This window comes from Lathyrus oleraceus, chromosome 7, assembly GCF_024323335.1.
Source record: "Lathyrus oleraceus cultivar Zhongwan6 chromosome 7, CAAS_Psat_ZW6_1.0, whole genome shotgun sequence".
In the NCBI taxonomy this organism is placed as follows: Eukaryota; Viridiplantae; Streptophyta; class Magnoliopsida; order Fabales; family Fabaceae; genus Lathyrus; species Lathyrus oleraceus.
This window is the reverse complement of record NC_066585.1, coordinates 312426730-312448537: the sequence shown is the minus strand read 5'-3', so window position 1 is coordinate 312448537 and position 21808 is coordinate 312426730. Positions and strand designations below refer to the sequence as shown.

Here is a 21808-nt window from a genome sequence, read left to right as displayed (position 1 = left end):
CCCCCTGTTTAGGTGTAATTAATTTGAGAATTTTTGGATGTGTTTTGATATGGATTTGAATGCAATAATTCTGTTTGTATGTTTGATGTTTCTTTTGACCTCATTTTGTGTTGTTTGTGCATGAATTGAACATGATGGATGATATAAACATGAGACCAATGATGTTTGCTCTTGTTTGATGTTAATTTGATGTTGGTTGATGAATACCTTGCTGTTTTAAATTTTTTCTTGCTTTTGGACCCTAGGCTTGGCCTAGTGGTCTAGTTGCTAATATTTGCTTGATTTTTCAGGATTAAAAAGCAATGCACATGGAGAATGATTCAAATCAATTTTAATTGATGTTGTTGATGTTTGTACACTAACATAACTTGGTTTTGTAGGTTGTGAAGCTTGGGCTTAAGCCTTGAGCTTGCCTTGTGTTGTGCAATAGCTTGTATAATTTGACTGGTTAACTGTTTATTGTTTATGGTTTGTCTGATTGAGTACTGACTGAGTTTGATTGTTTCCAGGTACTTTAGTTGCTCAGTTCCTTGTGAACTATTGCTTTGCTTTGCTTTGCTTAAGCAACTTGCATAGAGGTATAACCTTCTTACTTCATGTAGTCTGGAGACCCGGCTGTTACCGGGCCGGGCAAATTGTCTGAAGTCCTCCTTAAGAGGCAATGATTGTGGTTGTTTATTTTTAAGCCCAAGCAGGAAAAGTCCTTCAAGTAAGGCAATTGGTGGAAGGTAGGGACAAGCAACCTGTCCCCCACTATTCAGTGAGTCTTCTCCTTGCTCCCATTACATGGTTGTAGCATTGAGATCAAAAGCCCAAGATCTGTTGTGTCAGAGTCATCGAGTATAGAAGGGTTCCCCTATTCTGGACCCATGCTCATTTGTCAGCTCTCCCTGGTTAGGGATAAGAGTTGTGAGGTCTGATCCTCACTTCATCCTTTCATCTGCTTCACCTTAGCCTCGTAATGGCAAGGTTAAGAGCAAAAACAGCCTGTACAGACGACTTGCTTAGGCAGTCAAACCCGATTGATTGAGCCCCTTGTTTGGCTATAGTGGGTGCTGTTTGAATATCTGATTGACATGATTATTTGAGATGCCTGTTCTCATTTTGATATATGTTGATTGGTATGCTTGTGATTGTATGCTTGTGTGCTAGCTTCTTTCCTGGTTAGGTTAGTTTGCTTATGCAAGTAGGATAGAAAACCGAACTTAGGGTTAACGATGCATGACAACGTTAGGCTCGAGTCTCAGCTCCCTAGTTGTGTGTCTTTCCCCGGTTTCTGGTTAGCAATTTAGTCCCTTTCAGGGGAACTACATCGCCCTGATCCTCGTTCCAGACGAGGTATGTAGGCAGGTGGTCGTGCGAGACCACTCCGGGCAACCTTTTTCTTTTTTGTGTGCGTTTACTTGTTATCTGACTGTATGTTTGGGTTCGGATGCCGACGTAAGCCCAGTGATTGGCTGTCGGGCTCCACGTTTGCCCTTTTGAGTGTGTTTTGGTTCGGATGCCGACGTAATTCCATCCAGTGGTTGTCGGGCTCCATGTTTGCCACCCTTGCTTGTTTGTTTTGTGTTGTTTGGCGTGCGTAAGCCGAACTACAATGGCTCTGATTCTTGTTCCAGACAAGATATGTAGGCATAAGGTGCGATACCTTATCGAGCTCCGTTTCTCTTAACCCCACCTGCGTTCCCTGTGTGTGTGTGTGATGTTTAGCAACCTTTTCTTTATTCTAGGACGTGGATCCCTAGGAGTACCTAGGACGTGAGGGGTGCTAATACCTTCCCCTCGCGTAACCGACTCCCGAACCCATTCTTTTGGTCGCGAGACCATGTCTTTCCAGGTTTCTCTGAGCGTTTCCTTTCCCTATCTTGGGATAAATAACGTTTAGTGGCGGCTCTGTGTGTTATTTCTTTTTAGCTCGCCGGTTTTTTCGCAGGATGCGACAGCTAGTTAATGAGGTGTTTCAAGATTTTTACAAAGCCTCTGGTATGAAGATTAATGTCCATAAATCTAAATTCCTCCCATCTAAGAATTTATCTCAAGCAAAGGTAATGAAAATTTGAAGGTATGATTAACTTCCAACAAACCTTTAATATTGGTAAGTATCTTGGATTTCCTTTACTTTCTGGTAGGGTCACAAATGCGAATTTCACCTTTATCATTGATAAAATTAATTCTCATTTAGCTAGATGAAAATGTAGGCTTCTTAGTAGGCCTTCGAGGGTGACCCTTTCTAAGTCTGTGCTTAGTTCTATGCCAATTTATACCATGCATAATATGTGGCGTCAATAAGACATTTGTAGTAAGATTGGTTATTGCATAAGATAGTTCGTTTAGGGAGGCAAATCTAATCACTGGATTAAACGAGATACCATAACTCAACCTTCTACGAGAGGTGGTTTTGGCGTCAATAAAGCTATACCTGTTAATGTTGCCATGTTGGGTAAACATGTTTGAGAGATTCTTCACAATCCTGACAAGTCGTGAGTTCAATTATTATCAGCCATATATAATTATGTAGCCTGCATCCTATAGGTAAATAATTACCATGGAGTATCATACACATGTCACTTTATTGCTAAAGTATTTAAGACTCTCAATTTGGGTTTTATCACTAGAGTAGGGAAAATGGACATTTCAATTTAGTATGATAAATGACTTCCAAATAGTAGAACTTGTCACTGAATTCATTCAGTGGATGAGTAGGATATGCACATATATATCATAGATGTATGTAGTTATGGTACTCAGAGTTTTAAAATAATTTCCACATATATTCCTTAAGACATTAAAATGGAGATGGTTAGTTTCTTTACCAATGACGACTCATATGATATTCGTATTTGGGAACTTTCAGTATCAGGTACTTATTTTACCAAATCAACTTATTCTTGGTTAACTTTGGCATCCAATCCACCTCATATCCAGACAATGAATTGGTATTGGATTTGGAACCTCAAGTTACCTAAAAATATTCGTCATTTTGTTTGGACCATCGTGCATGGAAAGTTACCTACCAATTATATATGGGTCACTCATCACATGTCAACATATACATGTCTCTATAGATGTGGTGCAACTAATGAAATCATCACACACACTCTTGGAGATTGCCCTAAGTCCATGTAAGTTTGGAACAATTTTAATTTTTCATCTCACATAAATGATACATGGCAATCTCTAAGAGTGTGTGATGGAAAACTAAAATTGTTCCAAAGTTACATGGATTTAGGGCAATCTCTAAAAATGTGTGAGATGATTTCATTAGCTGCATAGCATCTATAGAAAGAGGTATATATTGACATGTGATGAGTGACCCATATATAGTTGGTAGGTAACTTGTCCTTATTCACACCTTATGCGAAGAGAATGTTAGTTTTGATTGACTTGCTAAATTGGAAATCTCACATATTTAGGAATAGAGAATGTTTTCAATTTTTCACTCTTCTTTAATTAATACTCCATCTAATCCCATTTATAAGAAAAACTTTATTTTTTAATTAATAAATAATTAATGTATCTGAACTATATATTGTCTAGATACATTATTTATTCAATATATTAAAAAAATATTTTTTTATAGATATAATTAAAATATCCGTTTAGCAAATTCTATTAGGAATCAATTTCTAAGAGGTTAATTTTCTACTGTTTTTATTTCATTGATAATTTTTATTTTTTACATATAAATATGTTATAGTATAATCTAAGTGTCTAATTGTGATTGGATTAGGGATAGAAAATAACGAGTTGAATAAATAAATTAAAAATAAATTAATATTTAATCACTCGTTTTTTTACCAACACAAATACATATTTGATAATATCCGTATCCGCGAGTATTAGTATCCGTTAATAATTAAAAAAATAACTTAAATATTAATTTATTTAATAATTATTATTATATATTATGTTAATATGGAATTATTATTATTATTATTATTATTTTATTGAATCTAATATAGTTATTTGATAAAAGAATAAGTAAAATAAATATGATTTATTTTTGTTATTAATTTTACGTGTTAAATTTGAGTTTTTTTATTAAGGGATAAAAAATTAGTTAAATATACATATTTAAAATATTTAAATAATAATATCATTGGATATTTTAAAATTCACAAATAACAAATACCACAAACAAATACGAATATAAAAAAAAGAACAACACAAACAAGAATTTAGTAGTTAGTAATTTTCTTTGTCGTTTAGGCATTAATTATTTTGTTGCCGTTAAAAAATATTTCTTTTTGACGGAAAAGGAAATTTCGAACGAGTAATATTTTCATGTTTAATTTATGAAAACACAAAAATGAAAAAAGGGGAAAAAAACGTGGGAAGATACTAAACAGATCTGTGTCATAACACAGTTTCATTTCACCGTGCATTTTCAATTCACCGTTAAATTATTCTTCCGACGACGAAGCTACCGGGAATAACAATCCGAATGGCTCCGATTCCGCCTGAGAACGGCGTGGATGGAGACGATGAAAGAGAAGAAGAGGAGGATGAAGAAGAAGACGAAGAAGAAGTTGAAGACGACGAAGAAGAACCGAGACTCAAGTATCAGAGAATGGGAGGTAGCGTACCTTCGTTGTTGGCTACTGATGCGGCGTCGTGTGTGGCGGTTGCCGAGCGTATGATCGCCCTTGGCACTCATGCTGGTACCATTCACATCCTTGATTTTCTCGGGAATCAGGTCAGTTAGCATTACCTCGATGCTCCGTGTTGTTTATCGAATTTTGTTTTCGCCAATTTGTGCTGTTATTGCTCATACTGATGCTGCCTCGATCAAATTTGAAGCAGGAGTCAATCAAATCAAAGTATGTTTAGATTGAGATAAATTACTGTGTTTTCATTTCTTTGTTTACTTAATAGTAAAGTGATTGAAAATTAGGTTTATTTATGTTATTAGTGATAATTACTAATTAGTGATGAAAATTTGAAATTAAAATCAGAAGAAAGGTGCTTGCAAAATCATAGTCAGATTGAACCGGGGCACTTGTTTTAATTGACATTATCTTTTGGCGAGTGTCAGGAATTTTGGATATTGGTTCGATTGTTGACTATATGCGCCTTCTGCCTGTTTTGATCGGTGACTTTGGAAGCTGTTTCGGTTGTTTTAACAAAGGAAGCTGTTTCTAATCAGTGAATTTGTTGCAGGTGAAAGAATTCTCTGCCCATGCTTCTGTTGTGAATGACCTTAGCTTTGATATAGAAGGGGAATATATTGGAAGCTGTTCTGACGACGGATCAGTTGTTATCAACAGCCTTTTTACCGACGAGTTAATGAAATTTGAGTACCATCGCCCCATGAAGGCAATTGCTTTGGATCCTGATTATGCAAGGAAAATGTCTAGGAGGTTTATTGCTGGTGGTTTAGCTGGTAATTTATATTTAAATTCGAAGAAATGGTTGGGCTATCGGGACCAGGTTTGTAAAATTATTGTAACTCTTAGCAGCACATATGTTCTGGATGGTATTTTTGGTTTGTTAACTAAAAAAATACCCTGTCCTCCTCCCCAAAAAAGGTTTTGCACTCTGGTGAAGGTTCAATACATGCTGTGAAGTGGAGAGCAAATCTTGTTGCTTGGGCCAATGATGTAGGAGTGAAAGTTTATGATACTGCCAATGACCGGCGAATAACATTTATTGAAAGACCACGAGGGTGTCCACACCCTGAGCTTTTGCTTCCTCACTTGGTTTGGCAGGTTAGTCAAATATCTATATAGGCATGCTATTGGGCTATGTCTGTTTTTCAAATTGTGTTCACTTGAAGGCTTGTTTTATCACTTTGATGTTGGAACAGCAACAATGTCGTTGTTTCATTTGTTTTTGTTCCATTTCTTGATGAGACCGCTGAACTTAATATTCGTCCATCACTTATTAGGATGACACCATCTTAGTTATTGGCTGGGGAGCATCGATCAAAATTGCTTCAATTAAGACAAATCATCATAAAGCCACTAATGGGGCATACATGCAAGTTCCTATGCTTGGTATGACCCAGGTTGATATTGTGGCATCTTTTCAAACCAGCTATTTCATCTCAGGACTTGCCCCTTTTGGTGATTCTTTGGTTGTTCTAGCTTATATTCCTGGAGAAGAAGATGGGGATAAGGATTTTAGTAGCACAGCTCCTTCACGACAGGTATTTATATTTCTTGCATATGGTGAAATTGTATATTTTCCCATCCTGCTATAATGTAAATCCTCCCCTTCCTATATTATAAGCCACAACTAGTTTTATTTGATCAATCTTCTCTTTTACCTTAAATTAAATGAAGGACATGAACATTTTAATTTAAAGAGGTCATTTCCTGATCACAAGTACTTGGACATATTGGTGATTTGAAATTCATTTATTCGTTTGTTTGAGGAATTAAAACAAAGAACTGGCTCAATTGGACTTTTTTGTTTGCTTCATTAGGTTCGATAAGTGACTACACCAAACCAGCATAATGTTGCTTCCAGAAATTAGAAATTAGTTATTTTCCGCACAAACTTAAGATGTCATGCCTCTTTGAGATTATACATCATTTTATTTTCCATCAGTTATGGTATCAAAAACGGTTTATGCATAGAGCAATGAAATTGCTGTTGCATTTGTCAAAAATAAAATGTATACTGTGTCTTATATAAGGAATGAAAAGTGAGGTAGTTCTTTCTTATACTGCTCTCTTAACTAAATGTGGAAAATTCACCCTGTTCTAAACTCGAGTAAACAAATTTGAACAGGGCAATGCACAAAGACCCGAAGTAAGAGTGGTATCATGGAATAATGACGAACTTTCAACAGATGCTTTACCGGTACATGGGTTTGAGCATTACAAGGCAAATGACTATTCTCTTGCTCATGCTCCCTTCTCAGGTTAACATTTTGTTATTGCTGATTATGATTTATTGATAGAAAGTGAATCAAAACTTACTCAGTTATCCACCATGTTATTCTTCTTTGTATACTGATATCAGTGTGGTATCAGTACATATGTGGTGGAGTTACACTGGAAAACAGATAACTGAAAGAAAAGATTGATAACATGCTGTATTTGTGCAAACCTGCACTTTTCCTCACTCTTCACTTTTACTTACCCATCTATCTACTTCCTCTCCTTTTTATATCCATACAGATCAAACTTCCCCTCCACTTCCCCTTCCATTACCTCATTGCAGTATTGTCAAATAGCAGCTACAACGTAGCAAAATTTGAGCAATTCGTTGTTATTCAGCGGCTACAAAGTAGCAGAATTTGAGCAAATCCTTATTATTTCACAATATGCTATTTAGTACAAAGTGTTATCAAACAATGGCTATAGAGGTCTCGTAACGTTGTAGAGTAGCATAATTTGAACAAACTGCTATTTCCCCCGTCGACAATATTGCCTCACTAGCAACCTATTTTACATTAAACATTCTGTCCCTAAGATCTTAAGACCTGTATGGTTCACTGATAGTTTTGCTAAAACGTATACTAGAGAATGTAGGAGTGGGGGCCACAGGAAGTGGAGCAGGCAGTGGGCCACAAAGAATCACCTGCACACACTCAAAATCCTAGCTAACCATTCCTGAAACACATGACTTAGGACAGGCGGCACAGGAGGAGAGAGAAAGTAGATCTGAGACTATTTCTAGCAGGGGAATTGGTTAGATCCAGTTTGCATGAATTTTCTCTCGTAGTTCATACTACTCTTGGGAGACTCTAGGTGTCTCGAATATCCTAGCTATCTTTACTATTTTCTGCATTATTTCCCCTAAATTGTACTACATTTCCTTACTAGAATCATTTAGATTCTACTTGTTTTCAATCAATACAACAGCCTTCTTCCATGTCATTTCTATTTTCTACTGTTTCATTCCTTTTGTTGCTTAATTGATCATATCATTCACGAAAACTTTGTCTGTTCTCATTTTGTGCTTTTGCTAATATTTACCAAAGTCGTAACTCTGTTTCTGAAGATAAAAATTGTTCTCTTAAACCAAATATGTCCTTAATTTCCTCTGAGTGTGTATTTTTCAATCTTGTACATGAACCATCGTTTTCTTAGGGCTTGGACCGCTATGCTATGCATTTTCCTAATATACACCACAATAATAGGTAGTTTCATACATGCATGTTTTGTGTTTGGATAGTATGTAGGTGGGGGCAATCCTCACTCTACTAACCGGTTTTGTAGGATTGAGTTAGGTTCAACCACATTTTTTAACATGGTATCAAGAGCCTCGTTTAAGATCCGGTAGGCCACCTACTATGATTTCCGCTATCGGGCCACCCACCATTTATTTCCACGCTCCAGTTGTCTGGTCCTGAGCGTGAGGGGGGGTGTAGGTGGGGGCAATCCTCACTCTACTAACCGGTTTTGTAGGATTGAGTTAGGTCCAACCACATTTCTTAACAGTATGCATAACCAATGTTGTTTTTCATTCAAATGTAGGTAGCAGTTATGCTGGTGGTCAGTGGGCTGCAGGCGATGAACCGCTATACTATGTTGTATCCCCAAAGGATGTGGTTATTGCAAAGCCAAGGTTAATTTCAAGTTCTTTATTCTATTATATTTGTATGCATAAGAGAAGAACAGTGAAGAACATACTTCAATGAATGAACATCATGCTTCAATAACTAATTAAAACAATTGAAGTATGTTCTTCAGCTGAAACTTCTTGTTAAAAAAATTGCTGAAGTTTTTTGACATGTCTAAAATGTTCTACTTTTATCATAAGGTTTTCTACATATTAGAAAAAACAAATTAAAATATGTATAGCAGTTGACGCATTTTGATAATCAGGGATACCGAAGATCATATTGCTTGGCTTCTTGAACATGGATGTCATGAAAAAGCTTTAGCTGTAGTTGAATCTGGTCAGGGACGCAGTGAACTACTTGATGAGGTAAATTTTAACTTTATCCTAATTCAATTTATTTTCTGAATTTAGTATATATATATATATATATATATATATATATATATATATATATATATATATATATATATATATATATATATATATATATATATGCATATGGAGGCACTGTTTATGTTGATTGCATAATGTGAAGACTCTTCAATTATTTTGTTTCTCAAAAGCCTTTTACTCTGTCATCTTGTATTTTGATATCAATAACAATGTATACTGACACTCAAGATCTAAGCTCAAAGAAAAATGAATGAAACACATAGTATTTTTCTATTTAGTGAATTGAGATTGCATGATATAAAGTTATTAATCCCCTCTGCTTACATTGATAGAAAAAATTAAATCTGATTTGGTCAGTATTGAAACATGATGTACCTTTCTCGTTCATCGACAATTTTTTCAAGCTTATATTTTGATGCTACTGGTTATTGTTATGTTTGTTATGGCTTAGCCTTTTAAAGTTGTGGATACCTTGTCCTCTCCTTTATTATACCTTCATTATCCTCTTTGACATTTTGTAATAAAAACACTGTATAAAAGTATATTGTGTATTATGCGGGTAGCTCTTAAGACAGAGTGAGTCACTCCCTCTCTACCTTTGATAGCCGTGAAAGGAAAAATTCTCTATAAAGGCAAATTCCTCGGAGATATCTATTCTTCATTTTCTGTTCAGTTTTCAGTAATGCGCTTCTATTCTTGAGGTTTTCTATTTCTTTCTTTACAGTGTCTTCAGGCTCCTAACAGTATCTATGTATTGTTTTCTGCTAGCTAATTTCAATTTGAGTATAATGATGGTTAAGTGTTTCACTTTCCTTGTATCTTTGCAGGTGGGATCTAGGTACCTTGATCATCTGATTGTGGAAAGAAAGTATGGTGAAGCAGCTTCTCTGTGTCCCAAGTTACTGCGAGGATCAGCTTCGTCATGGGAGAGGTACTGCATAAGGCATTAACATTATTTGTAATCGGTTGTGGGGTTCATATTTTGTAATTGAGTGTTAAATGAACCATTTTCACCAGATGGGTCTTCCACTTTGCACATCTACGTCAACTCCCTGTTTTGGTTCCTTACATGCCTACCGAGAACCCCAGACTACGTGATACTGCTTATGAGGTTAGCTAAAACGCACCGCTCTCTATTACAATTAACATGTATGCATAGTATCTGTATTTAACAGACTGGGGATAGAATTCATCTATTATGCTTTTGATTCTACAGGTTGCTCTTGTTGCATTGGCTACAAATTCATCTTTCCATAAGGATCTCTTATCCACTGTAAAATCCTGGCCATCTGTAATCTATTCTGCACCACCTGTTATTTCAGCCATTGAACCACAGCTTAATACTTCGTCCATGACTGATTCACTCAAAGAGGTTAATCCCGATTAATTATAATTGTATATTGAATCCATCAACATTTTCCTTCTGTCAACATATTCTCATTCCATTGCAGGCATTAGCAGAGTTATATGTAATTGATGGACAATATGAGAAAGCCTACTCATTGTATGCAGATGTAGGTGGTGTAATTAATTATATTTTTATAATGTCATGCAATGTCTATTTTGTAGGTGGTATATTTTGAATCCATCAACATTTTTTGCTTTATAATAGAGTCCATTGTCTATTTTGTTTTGGCTGCTCATTCATTTTCACTTTCTTACTTCAACTTTTTTGTTTGAAATTTTCAGCTTATGAAGCCAGAAGTATTTGATTTTATTGATAAACATAACCTACACGATGCAATTCAAGAAAAGGTATAACTGCATTTTGTAAAAGTTGAACTTTTGAATCCATGTTTTGTACATATCTCTAGATCTTACCTGGTGTGCAAACTTATATTGAGTATATCTGTTGGCATTGAGTCTTAAGCTCCTGAAGAGTTTTCTTATCAAGCATTACTGAAGAAGTATATTACGATTTGGTTATCCATGTTTGCCGCATCTTTTGATATATTGAGTGCATATGGCAAAATGGATAAACCAACAAAGTCCCATACCTGATTTGAGAATCGGTTGATTTAGATTTGAACATTCTCAGGCTTATTTATAGAGGAAAATAGTTGCTTAATTATGTTCTTGACTTTGAATACGAGCTCAGTTCTTTTTGTATTTGTTTTCATTTCTTTGTATGATCATTGGATTGGACTCTAATTTGTTAAATCTCTCCCTGTTCAGGTTGTCCAACTGATGATGCTAGATTGCAAGCGTGCAGTTCCTCTGTTTATACAGAATAGGGAATTGATAAGTTCACCTGAGGTTGTGAAGCAACTTCTGAATGCCGATAACAAGTCTGATTGCAGATATTTTTTACATTTATATCTCCATTCACTATTCGAAGTAAATCCACATGCTGGGAAAGATTTCCATGATATGCAGGTAGGTTTTGTTTCTTTAATTTGCAAGCATCCTTTGTTTTGGTATATACAATTGAATTTATATAATATCTTTATTTGCAATGGATGAAAGCCATTTTGTATCATTTTGAGTTCCATTACTGCCTTGTTTTTCTTATACAAAATAACGTTACAATCCTAAGTGACAGCTCTAGTGTGAGTTTTATTATGGTCCATGACAAAACTACATGAATGCTTGACAAGGAGATATATGACTCGGTTCTTGATTATGTATATACCTAGAAATTTGGTCACGTGGAAACTAGTATGCAGTTTTGCACTTCGAGATATTTTAAAACAAGCCTTCACTTTGCAGCATTTAAGAGTTTCTTCAATTTTATTCTAATTTATCAATAACCTATTCCCTTTTAGAAAGTTTTATATTTCATTCTGTTAAAGTAATAATAATAATTATAAATTATGCTTCATCTGGTTGTATAAGACAAGTTTTCCTGGCCGGATTTTGAAGTGTGTTCTTGTGCCGAAGTCAATTGAAATGTCTTGTCCTGTCAAGTGAATACTCTCCCAAAAGCTTAAAGTGAAGGCTCATTGTATCTCCTGTCCACTCCCTCATGCAAGAGCTCCTCAGGCTTAAAGCGTGAAACAATGGACAGTATTAAGAGTTATATTATAATAATATATTAATAGGGCTTGGCCCACTTGTCTTTTTCTACAGACTGAAAGTCAGAAACACTTTTACCTTGTTATGGAATTTACATTTTGTTGTATTATAGGCGAATCTTTGAAATTGAACATTTTATTAGGAAAATTACCATATGTTGTGCCTGCTGAAAATTATTACGTAGCTAGTCCTGAAGCCTGAATGAAAGAGGAGTGTTATTTAATGTAAATTGTTAGAATCGAATCCATAAATTTATTATCAGAATTAGAATCACTGATTAGGATTTGAATTAACTAATCTTGTCAATTAACCTTTATTGTATTTATTCTATATGTTATTATAAATAGAGGTGAATGGTGTGTGACTTAGGCACAACAATCCCAAATTCAACATGGTATAAGAGTAGGCTTTGATATGTGACTTTTATTTCTTATTCCTGCTGGTGGTGCCTCATTCTAGTTTTCTGGCGACCCTTTTCATTTTCCAGTGAGTCCTTTTCCGGTGTCTGTTTATTCTTACCTTCAAAACCATTGCTTTTGCACTGGCAAGGCCAACCGAACCTCCTAACACCACCCTGAGTATAGCTGCCACGTGTGGCCACCGGCTGACACAAATTGCATTGACCAGTTCAGATTTTCATAGATCTAGCCCTCTCTGGTGCACTTTTTCTCTCACCTCCATCACCGTTGTACTCCTATTATTCAGGTGAGTCTGACCTAGTGGTAAACCACCACAGCCAACAGGAAATTTTCCCGGCAATGAACCCCGCCATCTGAGTTGCCACATCCCAGTCTACGTGCTCTGCCAAAGTTTCAGCTTGTGGGTACTATTTTTTAGGGGTATTCCAGGGGTTTCTTTGCTTTTGATCTGATTTTCCGGCCAACTTCTTTTCTAACTAGTTTTCCTCCGGCATATTTGTTAAGAATTTCATATAGTGAAGTACAACTTAAGGGGGAGTGTTGAAATATTTTGTATTTTACATATTGGCTCACTTCTCCTAAGGTCCTCATCTTACAAGTTGGTTTTGAAAAGATGTGTTAAGCCTAATATTAGAATCTAAGATGGGTTCAGAGCTATCCAAGATTGTTTGGTCACCTGCCTTCAGGTCAATGCTATTGAGCCAACTCAAGTCACACTCCAGATGTCTAGTCTTGGGCGTGACGGGTGTGTTAAGAGTCTCACTTTGGATGAGATATGACTTCAACATGGGTTTATTATGTGGGGACAATCCTCACCTTACATGCAAGGTTGTCAAGATTGAGATCTTGCATAAGATCGGGAGAGGGTAGCAAGATCGCAAAACTTAAGATCGTAACTAAGATCGGAAGACCCTATCCAATTATTTTTGCAAGATCGAGAGGGATAGCAAGATAGTAAAATATAAGATCGTAACAAAAATCGCAAGATCCTACTAAAAAATAATAGTACTATATATTTGAAGTGTTTTTACACTATTATGAGGCAAGTGTATACGAGGGGGAAATGACACTCTCATATTCTTTAGACATGTATGATTGTGTTTTTATACTTTATTACCATTTTCCACATGAAAAATTTGTTAGACATTAGGGACACATTTGGCCTATTACTTGGTTTACCATAAGCCCATTATTTAAAACAAACCTTATAACTGAGATGTTTATTCTCTAAACCCTAAATCTAAAACTTCATTTCAATAGGCGTGCATTCACTGTTACCAAACATGTGCCTCTGCATCTTGTCATCCTTCTCGGTTTGCAATGGTGGTGGACGGATACGGCTGATCATGTCTGGAGCTGTCAAGGATCGCCCAAAATCAACGACGTCACAAGTTTACGATTTTGCAGCGATCTTACTACAGTACATGATTCTACTTAAGATCGGGATCTTTGGGGTGTGTCAGATTGTAAAATATTAAGATTTTAAGGTCTAGATCTTGACAATAATGGTTACAAGCCGGTTTTGTAAGAACGAATTACACTCAATATAAAGATATAAGACCATCTTTTCGCTGCAACAGTATTCTGGCAGTGCTATAGTACTATGACTACCACTACAGTTCTGGTTGTCATTTCTGTCTTTCCGTGTGCATTCACTGTGCTTCATCCTGTGCTTCTCTTCTTGCCAACATGTTTCTCTTCTCATCCTGCTGTGACTTAACCAGTTGTGCCTTCTCTGGTTAGACCCGTCCCTGACAATCACCAAATTCACCTTCAAAATCCTCCGGCAAGCCCTCCCTGTCTTTGCTAGTCACATCCAGCCGCGCTACAGTTTTTTTGTCTGCAGCTGAAGCCATTTTGTTTTTGTTTTCAATAGATCCTCCCATTGTAACAATTACAAATCATGTCAATCAGCATTTGATGTATTTATTTTTTATGCTGTTACAATGCAGCTTCTGCAGCTAAACATGAGTAGAAATGGTTTAAATGCGCTGCCTGCAACTAAATATTTCTTTCTAGCATTTGATAATTGATATAACTCTTTATGTTGAATGTGCATAGGTAGAACTCTACGCGGACTATGATCCCAAGATGCTGCTACCTTTCCTTCGCAGCAGTCAACACTATACCCTTGAGAAGGTGATGAATCAATGACTAACTTTGCCAGTTATATGTTAGCATGCCTCTGAATCAAACTCTCTTAGTTTTTTTTCAGGCTTATGAAATTTGCATCAAAAGAGACTTAATGAGGGAGCAAGTGTTCATCTTAGGAAGGATGGGAAACGCAAAAAAGGCCCTAGCTGTTATTATAAACAAATTGGGGGATATAGAGGAGGTATTTTATCTTTTTTGATAGCTGTTTCTGATTTTGACTAACATCTAAATCTTGAATCATAATTTCAAGGATTTTAAAATTAAGTTTGAAGTGTTCATATTTTTGCACAGGCTGTAGAGTTTGTTACCATGCAGCATGATGATGAACTCTGGGAAGAACTAATCAAGCAATGCCTTCACAAACCTGAAATGGTAGGTATATCAGGATAATTTTAAAAATATATTTAGGATGTGGATCAATTATGTAATAATGATAAAACATTATGGTGTAATTTGATCCATGGAGTCGACCCCACTTAGTGAGATAAGACTTGGTTGTTGTTGTTGTTACTTGCATTAATAAAAGTGGTTTTGTTTTTCTGAAAAAATACCTGTTTGAGAGCTAATCTTTTACTTTTTATTCTGTTTTTCAGACCAGAAAACTATTGTTTAAATTAAAATTAAAAAACTGGAACATCTTTTTTATGTTTTCTGACTGTCTCTTTTTCAAATATGCGGTGGAAACATCTTTTAGAAACAACACTAGAAGATTATACTGCTATTTCATTTCATTATATTCTTCCTTCTCTATATTTTTGTGCTCACGGGTAAAACGAACATAATAGTTCTGTTTTATTATGTTTGGTCCTCTCTTTTTATTTTATTTTAGTGAACCCAAACAACACTTCCCTGTACTAACCATAGAATAACACTCAGCTATTGTCTGTCGTATTCAAACCTTTTTACAAATCCTGCTGATATATTACCCTGATTTATTTTCCTTTATCTGCTCTATAATCAAGGGATTTGATTGTAATACTATTAATACATAAGGCTGGAGGTTAATCTCCCAAGCAATTCAAAACAATCTTAGTCACAATTTCAAGTAATACATCGAAAACTGATTTCATTGTTTTTATTCAAAATATGTTTTAATATCTCCCTTACAGAAGTTTGATTTTGTCTAAATATTTTACAAATTTGTTTTAAATTGCCAAAAATAATCAGAAGCAACAAACCTGGTATTTGCTTATTTTGTATGCCTATTTTTTCTCATCCTGTTTTGGTTCTTGTAATTAACAGGTGGGCATACTATTGGAGCACACTGTTGGAAATCTTGACCCCCTCTACATTGTAAATAAAGTGCCCAACGGGTTGGAAATACCCCGGTAGGTAATAAGTGTGATTTAACAGAACATACATTATATTATCAAATCATATAATATTTTAAAAAAGGTAGTAGTATTATTGGGATTAACAATTCTATCCAAATTGTTAAGATCTCGAGATTAATAATTTGGATAGAAGTATGGTTTTGGATAGAATATTATGGCAAAAGTTGATCCATGTAGCAAATTCCATTTAGTGGGATAAGGGTTGGTTGGTTGGTTGGTTGGTTGGTTGGTTGTTGTTGTTGTATTAATACTATTGGGGATGTAGATCTCTTTAATTAGGAAATAATTGCCTTTCTCACTATTCTGGTAATGTATCTGCATGTTGTTCCCTGCTTTAATTTTAACTGGTTACTTGGCTAGTCAAATCATTATGGCTTCAAGTTCCAGATATACTCAGTAACATTAATTCCTTTCCTGACTAATTTATCTATTGGTATCTAATAGGCTTAGGGATCGGCTAGTTAAAATTATCACTGATTACAGGACGGAAACATCACTCAGACATGGATGCAATGATATCCTTAAGGTGCTCTTTCCCCCTCCTTCTCACCTTTACTTCTTTAGAAAGGAAAATTCTTTGATCCCAATAATTTGATAGAATAAAATATCTAACTGATTTTCTGTTTAAAATAGGCGGACTGTGTCAATCTTTTAATTAAGTATCACAAAGAGGCAAAGCATGGAATTTCTTTAGGTAATGAAGAAGATGAGCCAAGAGTTAATACGAGTGATCATCGTGCCTCTCAGGCATTTGAGAAATCCCTAAGTCTAAGAACCATGGAGATGAAGTCGAAGACTAGGGGAGGTGGAAGATGTTGTATATGTTTTGACCCATTTTCTATACAGAATGTATCAGTCATTGTTTTCTTTTGCTGTCATGGTTATCACACAACTTGTCTCACGGATTCATACTTCACTAATAGTATCACCAAAGAGAATGAGGCAGTTTCGTATGATGATTACAATGGTTATGCGGATGATGCCAGTGATGAAAATGAAGAAGAAACCAAGTCAGATGGTCCTCGTATGCGTTGTATTTTGTGTACTACTGCTGCTGCTTGACTGTGTTTGTGTGTCCCCACAACTTGTGATATTTTTGTTTATAGTTCCATGCATATGTGGTTTCATTTGTTCTTAATTCTTTGTATAAATATAATGTGTTCTTTTTTTGGTTTCTGTACTTTGTCTTGGATTGCGGCATGTTCCCCTTTTTACTTGAAATGCCAGGTTCCTTTCAAATTTCAGGAGATGATGAAGTGTGACATGTCATAGTAACACACATAGCAGTGTTGTTAAAACCAGACCCCTCTAGCTGGCTGGTTCAACTGGGAACTACACCTGCGGCCCTTCGATCGTCATAACAATTCAGTCTGAGTGTAATTATTGAGATCAAATATATGATAAATATTAGAGTTGTATTGATAAAATATGCTCTTATGATATGTTACACTTTATGTAATATTCAGATTTTTTAGTGACTATCACATTAAAGTTTGATAAAATATGCTCTTATGATATGTTACGCTTTATATATTATAGAGTTGTATTGAAAAAGCTGTTCAGATTGTGTAATTTCGGTTTGTCTATCAAATCATATTTAAACTCGTTCATTCTCTCTCACGTTAAAGTTTGTAATACGTTGTCTTGAACTTAAATCTAAGCCTAATTTTTCTCGTGTTCATTATCTAGGGGTTTCTTATGCATCATCTTATATGTTTTTCAGGTATCATATGAAAATCTAAAAATTCTTTCAGTTTTCGAATATGCATTTCCAGACAATTCTAATACACACATTTCATTGATTTTTGAATTATGGTCTGTCAAAATATCCTGCCAAAATATTTTATTGGTTATCATGATGCTAAAAAACTAGTTTATACTACTGGAGTTGTGAATGAGCTTTTGCTTCTGGTACAATGATATTGTATTCTAAACTTTTGTAAATACTCCCCGAGTATTTTGCCTTCATTCTCCTTTTTTTATTTTTTATTTTTTAAGTAAAAGATATTTATTCCATTTCTTTTATAGTGGTCTAGACTTATGTGCATATAAGTCAGAGTCAAAATCACTCCAATTAGTAAAAATAAAGAAACTGAATGTTAGTTGGTATGTTTACACATATGAAAGCCGCCTTGTTGTTTCTCTTTCTCCTTGTAATTTTAGTACAATAAGATACTACATCATATAGAATTAGTAATTTGTTCATTTTACAGGTTATTTAGGTTCTGAAAATACATTTATGAAAATTTTTTAGAAATGTATTTTCAGAATAAATTTATTCATTAATTGGGATGTGATTAAAAAATGAATGAAATATGTGTATTGGAATGCGTTCGGAGATGCATCTCCAAAAAACTGAAGATATTTTTGGATTTTTGTGTGGTGTCTAAAAAATATAGAGTGCATTAAAAAACCCACATTATCAACTATGGTGGTGGTGGTGGTGTTCATAATCTATTTCTTAGTATTCTACTGTCAGAAATTCGTTTATTGAGAACTCATTTTTAATTGCTATGCTTCATTGGAGTTTATGGAAGAGTAAATTATCAAATCGTCTGATGAAGTTGTAGAACCTCACACTAATTGTCTCTAGAGTCTCCTTGGTCATTCGACATGTTCAAAGTGATTAACGTATGAGTACTCAACTAGTAGCAGAGGAGGGGTGGTGCAAGCATCGGGTGGGCCGACTCAAATAAATCATTGATGCATCTTTTTTATTCTCTTTAATATAAAATATAAATTTAACTTGCCACCCCCTCTTTTGTACATGATACCCGAACATCATTTCATAATTCTAAAAGTGTTATTACTAAAAATTTGAATCAAACTTACGTATAAAATTTTTGGTAGGCAATTCTTGAAATCATATACTCTGACGTTTGTGGTCCTATTCAGGTGGATTCGATTGGAGGTAACAAATAATGTTACATTCATAGATGATTTCAGTTAAAAATTATGGACTTACCTGATCAAGAGGAAAAGGTAAGTGATTGAGGTATTTACCAAATTTAAATCTATAGCTGAAAGACAAAGTGGTCGAAAGCTTAAGATTATGAGGACTGGTGGTGGTGGAGAATATGTGTTGAAAGACTTCAACCATTATGTGAGAAAGAAGGGATTATGTATGAGGTTGTGTCACCCTACACTCCACAACAAAATGGAAATGTTGAAAGGAAGAATGAAACCATCAAGAATATAGTTAGAAGTATGTTGAAAGGCAAGCATCTATCCAAAAAAAATCATGGGGAGAAGTTGTGTGGACTGCAACATACATACTCAACAGATGTTTGGCGAAGAAGCTAGAAGGAATCACGTCAGAATAATGTTGCTCTGGTGTCAAGCTTAACTTAAGTCATCTGAAAGTATTTGGATTTATAGCAGATAGACACGTGCCTGATCAGTTGAGAAGAAAGCTTGATGACAAGTCGAGTCAAATGATCCTAATAGGATATGATTCGACTGAAGTGTACAAGTTGTCCGACCTAGTGAACAAGCAAGTAGTGATCAGTAGGGACGTGATCATAAATGAGCTTAAGGAATGTAATTGAACTGAAAACGTTAAGAAGGATTTAGTGAGAATCATATGTGAAGAACCAACAAGTGAAGTCGAAAAAGAAGTCCGACAAGAAGAAGTAAGTGGTCAAGCAAGCACAAACAGATCTCAAAGATCAAGAAACATGCTTGCAAGGTTACAATAATGTGTGATTACATCAGATGATGTGGTCAATGATGAAGGTGAGTTGGTACATTATGATTTCTATGCAGATGTTGAACTAGACAATGCAGTTGAGGCATTGAAAGATTTGAAGTGTATGAAAGCAATGAATAAGGAACTGAAGTCCATCGAAGTCAACAACACTTGATCACTTGTAGAATTGCCTCAAGTCAAGAAGGCAATCAATGTGAAATGGGTGTACAAGGTGAAGTTAAATCCCAAAGGAGAAGTAACTCGACATAAGGCAAGACATGTGACGAAAGGATTTCTTCAAAAAGAACGAATTGACTTTCATGAAGTTTTTGCACCTGTTGCTAGGATTGAAACAATCAGGTTTGTTGTTGGTCTAGCAAACATGAACAACTGACATATGTGTTAGATGAATGTGAATGTGCATTCCTGAATGGTCCCCTAGATGAAGAAGTTTATGTCGCACGACCAGTTGAGTTTGTGAAACAAGGCGAAGAAAACAAAGTATACAGGTTGCATAAAGCCCTGTACGAACTTAAGCAATCTCTAAGAGCTTGGAATAAGAAGATAGAAAATTTCCTAAGAGAGAAGGAATTTGTGAAGTACACAATTGAACATGGAGTATATGTAAGGAGAAGCAAGAGTGAATTACTTAGATTGTGTCTCTATGTCGATGACTTGTTAATAACAGGTAGCTGCAAGAAAGAGATCGAAGACTTCAAATATGATCTTAGGAAGGAGTTTGAAATGTATGATCTGGGTTACATTTCATACTTCCTTGGCATTGAATTCTACAAGAGTAGTAGAGGCTTGATGATGAATCAAAGAAGATATGGAAGCGAGATACTCAAAATATTTGAGATGGAAGACTGCAATGCAAATTCAACACCTATTGAACCAAGACTACAATTGTCGAAAAACTCAGAAGAAGATGGTGTCGATCCAACTCAGTACAGAAGACTTATTGGATCATTGAGATACCTTTGTCACACGAGGTCTGATCTAGTGTAGGTATGGCAAGAAGATTTATGCAAAAACCAACAATATCACATCTAGCAGTGACGAAGAGGAAACTAAGGTGTATGAAAGGAACTTTCGACTATGACATTTTGTTTCCTACAACAGATAAAGGAAAAGAATGTAAACTAGTGGGCTACATCGACTTAAGGTGGTGTAGTGATGTTGAGGATAGAAAATCCATAGTTAGCTATGTGTTTATGTTAGGTGGTACATCAGTTGCTTGGAACTCAAGAAAAGAACCAGTGGTGGCACTGTCGTCGTGTGAAGTAGAGTACATAGTTGCTTCTCTTTGTGCATGTCAAGCAACGTGGATGGTCAATTTGGTCGAAGAAGTTACAGCGAAGAATCATGAAGCAATTATCATGAATATCGACAACATGTCTGCTATCAATCTAGTGAAGAATTCGATAACACATGGAAGAAGTTAGCACATCTAAATGAGGTTTTATTATCTTCGAGAGCAAGTAACAAATGGGAAGCTGGACTTAGAACACTGCAGAACTGAGAATCAGATTGTAGGCATCATGACAAAAGGAGTGCAGATCGAAGTGCTCAAGAAATTAAGATCTATGATAAATGTAGATAGCTTAGACACAATGAATTAGGTGGTGTGTTGAGAATGTAATTCTTTGTGTAAAAGCATAGTCTGTTGTTGTTGAAATGCTATGTGTGTCAAAATGTATAGCTATCGAAATGTCAACAGAATTTTAGACTTAGCTTTACTTGTGTGTTTTAGTTTAGTTAGTTATGTTAGTTGGAGATTGTTTGGTGTGCAAGCAATCACAACCTATAAATAGGGGATGTACCCTATCATTGTAAAATATTAAAAAAAATATAATTTTGTAGAGAAAAGATTGAATAAACTTCAGTTTGAAGGCAAAGAGAAACTCTGCAGAATTCTTCTTCTTCTTCCTTCTCTCGTTGAAACCCTAATTTCTTTTCTTCGCCGATTCATTTTCTTTCTTTTTCTTCTCTCATTATCAATTGTGCAACAAAATCATCTTGCAATCAAGGTTGGTTGATTCATTCGAGTGAAAAGTGAAGAATAAAGGAAATAATCAATCAAAAATATTAATTCTTGTTCATCAAAATTGATTTAGAATTCTCCATAAATTTGATGCAATTCCAACATAAAAAATTTGACGAAATTACAACAAAACTCTTATATTGGCATGACATCTTTTATCTTCTCTGTCGAGAAACTCTTATATTGGCCAGGGTGGTGGCCACTACATATGCTACATATCATATTTTTATTGATGTGTTATCTT

The 21808-nt window shown here is 35.3% G+C and overlaps 1 protein-coding gene across 1 annotated transcript; it reads left to right on the top strand.

Moving 5' to 3' along the window:
* The first annotated feature begins 4289 nt into the window (after positions 1-4289).
* LOC127100535 (vacuolar protein sorting-associated protein 41 homolog) lies at positions 4290-17008 on the top strand. The gene is made up of 19 exons (XM_051037751.1): positions 4290-4696; positions 5161-5430; positions 5529-5708; positions 5888-6148; positions 6736-6868; positions 8430-8520; positions 8781-8883; positions 9738-9841; positions 9928-10021; positions 10127-10282; positions 10362-10424; positions 10600-10665; positions 11086-11290; positions 14410-14483; positions 14560-14679; positions 14790-14870; positions 15741-15826; positions 16277-16358; positions 16466-17008. Exons 1-19 carry the CDS (start codon positions 4445-4447, stop codon positions 16892-16894), a joined length of 2850 nt encoding a protein of 949 aa, XP_050893708.1. The 5' UTR covers positions 4290-4444; the 3' UTR covers positions 16895-17008.
* The last annotated feature ends 4800 nt before the right edge of the window (positions 17009-21808 follow it).